The 5,105-nt window shown below is 34.9% G+C and overlaps 1 protein-coding gene across 1 annotated transcript in view; it reads left to right on the top strand.

The window, feature by feature from the left end:
- Nucleotides 1-2,780: 2,780 nt before the first annotated feature.
- LOC101493517 (uncharacterized) overlaps nucleotides 2,781-5,105 on the top strand; it is a 3,764-nt gene continuing 1,439 nt past the window's right edge. The window contains exons 1-5 of the mRNA XM_012714869.1: nucleotides 2,781-2,926; nucleotides 2,972-3,317; nucleotides 3,462-3,586; nucleotides 4,109-4,188; nucleotides 4,505-5,076. Coding sequence (XP_012570323.1) covers nucleotides 2,781-2,926; nucleotides 2,972-3,317; nucleotides 3,462-3,586; nucleotides 4,109-4,188; nucleotides 4,505-5,076 — 1,269 coding nt within the window. The remainder of the gene's footprint in view (nucleotides 2,927-2,971; nucleotides 3,318-3,461; nucleotides 3,587-4,108; nucleotides 4,189-4,504; nucleotides 5,077-5,105) is intronic.

The following is a 5,105-nucleotide window of genomic DNA, read 5'->3' as shown; positions in this document are numbered from 1 at the left end:
TTTCACTCTATCAGTTTGATGCATTTCTATTATGTAGAAACAAATTAAATATGTAGATGCATTCCATAGCCAATTGTCTTCTGGATGATCGTATGTTAGATGTAGATATGGCCTCCAGATAAACTGATATATAATAAGTTTGTTAGTAATATATGCATAAGAAAAATAAAATAATAGAAATAATGTAATATTTTAATATATTACATCGTTAACTGTCATATGATCAATTTTTGATCGATATCTAGCGGTATGATAACGAGGTGTATCCCCAAATTTCATACCCTTTCCACTGTATCTACGAAAATAAATTTGAATATGTTAGTGAATCAATTGATAGTATTATAAATATAATATTTAACTTTTTTTTGATATTTACCTTTTTGCGAATGGAAAACGAGGCTCAAGATTACTTATTGGTGCAAGAAACGGCATATGGTACCATGCCCACGTTTGAAGTAGATGTGAACATCCGCCGAACGACATAACACCGGGTTCAGATACACGACACAATTCTCTATAAAGTGTTGCCAAGCACGCTGAACCCCAACTATATTCTCCTGTCTCTCGCAAATCTCTCAACAAGTGCAACCACATAATATGTACTCTGTTGTAGGATTTGTCAGGCATTAATATGCCGCCAATCAATTGTAAAATGTATGATCTACAATGTATAATTATTTCTTCATTAGATGATTCTGGAGTTAACATTGAAAATGTTTCTCTCAGTCATTTTAATTTTATAAAATTCCCTTTTATTTGTGATTCAAGTGGCATGACTTCTAACAAATCTAAAAAATCACCTGTCCATGACACCATAGTTGATCCAGTTACAGCTTTACCCCCAACACGTAAGCCAAGAAGCAACGCAACATCTTCTAATGTTACGGTACATTCACCCGTTGGAAGATGAAATATGTTGGTTTCAGGTCTCCATCTTTCAACTAAAACAGTAATAAGTGAATTATCTATTTTATAACTTTTTATTTGTGATACGTTACCAAACCCGGCTTCATTCAACAATGGAATTATTAAAGAATTTAGTGCAATGTGTTTATGGCTAAGTGATCTTAAATTTTGAGATGAGTCGTGAAAGAAGCAAAGAATAAAAATATATTTGAAGATATTAGAATGAGATGAATCATACTATAGTATAGAATGAAATTTAGTATAAAGTATAAATAAAAAAAAAAATATTTTACAAGATATTATAATAAAACTATATTTTAGAATAAAACTTATTGTAAAACATATAAAAAAAATATTTTAGAAGATATTATACTAAAACTATATTTTAGAATAAAACTTAGTGTAAAACATATAACATAAAGTATTGTATTACTTACAAAATTTTGAATGTAGTGTAGCGCCGATATGTGATTATCATCATCCCATAACAATGCCATTTAAAGAAAAATAAGGACCAAGGAAGAAATATTAATAGTGGAAGAGTGAAAATATAAAGAAGATTTAAGTTGTGAAGAGTGGAAGACAATACTTTGAATGACTTTAAATCATAGAATTGGCTTATTTATAAACAAGACAATACTTTGCATGACCAATGAAATATTATGCATGGATTCACACAAGAAGAACTTTGAAAATACAAACTTCTGGCAAGGATTAGATTGGACGGAGAAGGCTAGAAAGCTGATGACATTTTTGCAAGTTTCCAACGTGAGAATATGAATATATTCTGATTCTCTCTAAATCGCCTTTTGGAAAGGCGATTTCTCAAAGCTTTTCCAAGGTCGCCTTTGTGAATGGCGACTTGCTTCAGCATGTGTCACGAGCTCGCCATTTGGAATGGCGACTTATCAAAGGCATGTTCATGAAGTCGCCTTTGGGAAATGCGATTTGTAGGTAATGCATGCATGCACGTCTGGGCTATCACAATGGCAATGCAGAAGCTTTGAATTATCACAATGGGATTGAATGAGATTGGACAAGTGTTGGAAGTATTTTACAATATTGCATGTATCATAATTGGTTGTCTGTAAGTATGATATATTATTTTCATTGCATTTCATCTCAATCTCAATATCTCATTTTCATATTAATGGCACCAAAAAATATAGTTTTTCTAATTTATTACAATGGTGAAATATGTGAAAGACAAGATATTGGTAAATATTTCAAAAGTGACGAAAAAAAAGCTATTCGAGTTAATTTTGAATGCAACCTTACCTACTTGAAGAAAAAAATTGAAGCAAAGTTGAGGTTAGAAAATCAAAAGGTGTCTAACATAATTTTTCGACACCCTATCTCATTTGGACAAGGCCTAGTTCATTATGAATTGTTAAATGTTGATGACGACGAAGATGTTGAACTCATGTTTGATGTTCATAAACAGTGGCCGCAACTCAGATCTATCGAGTTATATGTCACATTTGAGGATGGTAATCCATTATACGATATTGGTCAACCATCATCCTCAACCACACCTCACCCTGAATACCATTTTGAAACACAAAACACTTATTCTTTTCAAAATAATGAATCTTACCAGCCCGACCCATACCAACCCGAACCATACTTTGACCACGCCAAAACATCTGAACCTGAACCATCTCAACCTGAACCATATATTCCACTAGGTGATATGACCGATTTTGATCAACAAGAAATAAGTGAAGAGAGTGAAGAAGAAACATACTTTGATGAAGACGAGGACGACGAAGGTGACAACGACAATTGGTGACAATCTAGAGCCAACATACGATCCACCATTCCATATGTGTAATCTAAATTTGGATTATACTTACCAATCCTTCGAATTTGATATGCCATCTAATGAACCACCTCCGTTAGATGCATCACTTGAGATTGTAATGAAGTTTAATAGCAAACCAGATTGTCAACTTGCAATTAAGCATTATCACATAAAACACTCCCTCAATTATCGTGTAGTGAAATCTGATCAATACAGGTATGTAATTAAATGTGTCAATCCACAATGGTTGTTCAAATGCAGGGTTTCGTTAAGTCAAAAAAGTAAGCAATGGGTGATTGGTAGTTTGAAAGGGCCCCACAATTGCGCAAATTCTTCTATGTCACATGATCATACCAAGCTCGACTCTAACATCATATGCGAAAGCATAAAGTCACTTTTGAAAGCTGACCCATCAATTAAAGTGAATGTGATCATTGCACATATTCGGGAACGATACAATTATACAATCACCTATAGAAAGGCATGGATGGCAAAGAACAAAGCTATCGAAACGATTTATGGGAACTGGGAAAAGTCTTACAATGACCTTCCAAGGTGGTTGTTGACTATGCAAAAATTTCTTCCAGGAACTATTGTGGAAATGGAAGTATCAGTTGCATATCCTGATAATACTCTATTGCAGGGGTCAAAAATTTTCAAACGATTATTCTAGGCTTTCCCTCCGTGCATATCTGGGTTTAAATTTTGTAAACCATTTGTCTCAGTGGATGGAACTTGGTTGTAAGGAAAGTACAAGGGGACTCTTTTTCTTGCTGTTGCACAAGATGGAAACAAAAATACAATTCCCATTGCTTATGCACTTATGGAAGGTGAGACAGGGGGTGCTTGGAGCTTTTTTTTGAAAAATCTAAGAAGGTATGTGACACCTCAAGTCGACATTTGTTTGATTTCAGATAGACACGAATCCATTAAGAGTGCTTATAATAATCCAAATAATGGTTGGCATGATCCTCCGTCAACACATGTGTACTGCATCCGACACATTGCACAAAATTTCATGAGAGAGTTCAAGGACAAGGGACTTCAAAGAAAACTCGTTTGTATGGGTAATGATCTAATTCTTCTTAGTATATTTTCCATTTATCACTTAATTATATTTTATAATTTTTACATCATTTCTTACAGGATATGCATTAAATGAGCCATCATTCAAGTATTACCGCAATGAAATCAAGATGGAAAATCCAGAGGCTTTAAGATGGATCGATAATATCCCCCCAGAACAATGGACTATGGCTTATTCTCAAGGTCGACGATGGGGACACATGACAACAAACGTTTCCGAGTCCATCAACGCAGTGCTCAAGGGTACACGCAATCTCCCAATCACTGCTTTGGTACAATCAACATACTATAGATTGGGAGTTTTATATGCAGAAAGGGGACAACAACATCAGGCATCATTAGCTTCTGGTCGAGTATACACAGACGATTGATTGCTTATGCACTTGTGGAAGGTGAGACAGGGGGTGCTTGGAGCTTCTTTTTGAAAAATCTAAGAAGGTATGTAACACCTCAAGTCGACATTTGTTTGATTTCAGATAGGCACGAATCCATTAAGAGTGCCTATAATAATCCAAATAATGGTTGGCATGATCCTCCGTCAACACATGTGTACTGCATCCGACACATTGCACAAAATTTCATGAGAGAGTTCAAGGACAAGGGACTTCAAAGAAAACTCGTTTGTATGGGTAATGATCTAATTCTTCTTAGTATATTTTCCATTTTTCACTTAATTATATTTTATAATTTTTACATCATTTCTTACAGGATATGCATTAAATGAGCCGTCATTCAAGTATTACCGCAATGAAATCAAGATGGAAAATCCAGAGGCTTTAAGATGGATCGATAATATCCCCCCAGAACAATGGACTATGGCTTATTCTCAAGGTCAACGATGGGGACACATGTCAGCAAACGTTTCTGAGTCCATCAACGCAGTGCTCAAGGGTACACGCAATCTTTCAATCACTGCTTTGATACAATCAACATACTATAGATTGGGAGTTTTATATGCAGAAAGGGGACAACAGCATCAGACATCATTAGCTTCTGGTCGAGTATACACAGACGATTGCATGGACAAGATTAAATGTGAAGTTGGTAAATCTAATACTCACCAAGTCATGCAATTCGACCGAAATCATTATTCTTTCATGGTGCATGGAACAGTAAATCCAAGAGAGGTGCGACCAACTGGTCATTTCGAAGTCAACCTTCAAAGAAAATGGTGTGATTGTGAAAAATTTCAAGCTATACATATTCCTTGTTCACATGTCATAGCTGCATGTTCTTATGCTCGTCAAAACTATTTAGTGCTTATATCTGACGTGTACAAGGTTGTTAATGTATTTAACATCTACAAAGA

The sequence above is a fragment of the Cicer arietinum genome, chromosome 4, assembly GCF_000331145.2.
Source record: "Cicer arietinum cultivar CDC Frontier isolate Library 1 chromosome 4, Cicar.CDCFrontier_v2.0, whole genome shotgun sequence".
NCBI classification, from domain to species: domain Eukaryota; kingdom Viridiplantae; phylum Streptophyta; class Magnoliopsida; order Fabales; family Fabaceae; genus Cicer; species Cicer arietinum.
This window is presented reverse-complemented; position numbering and strand designations above follow the sequence as displayed.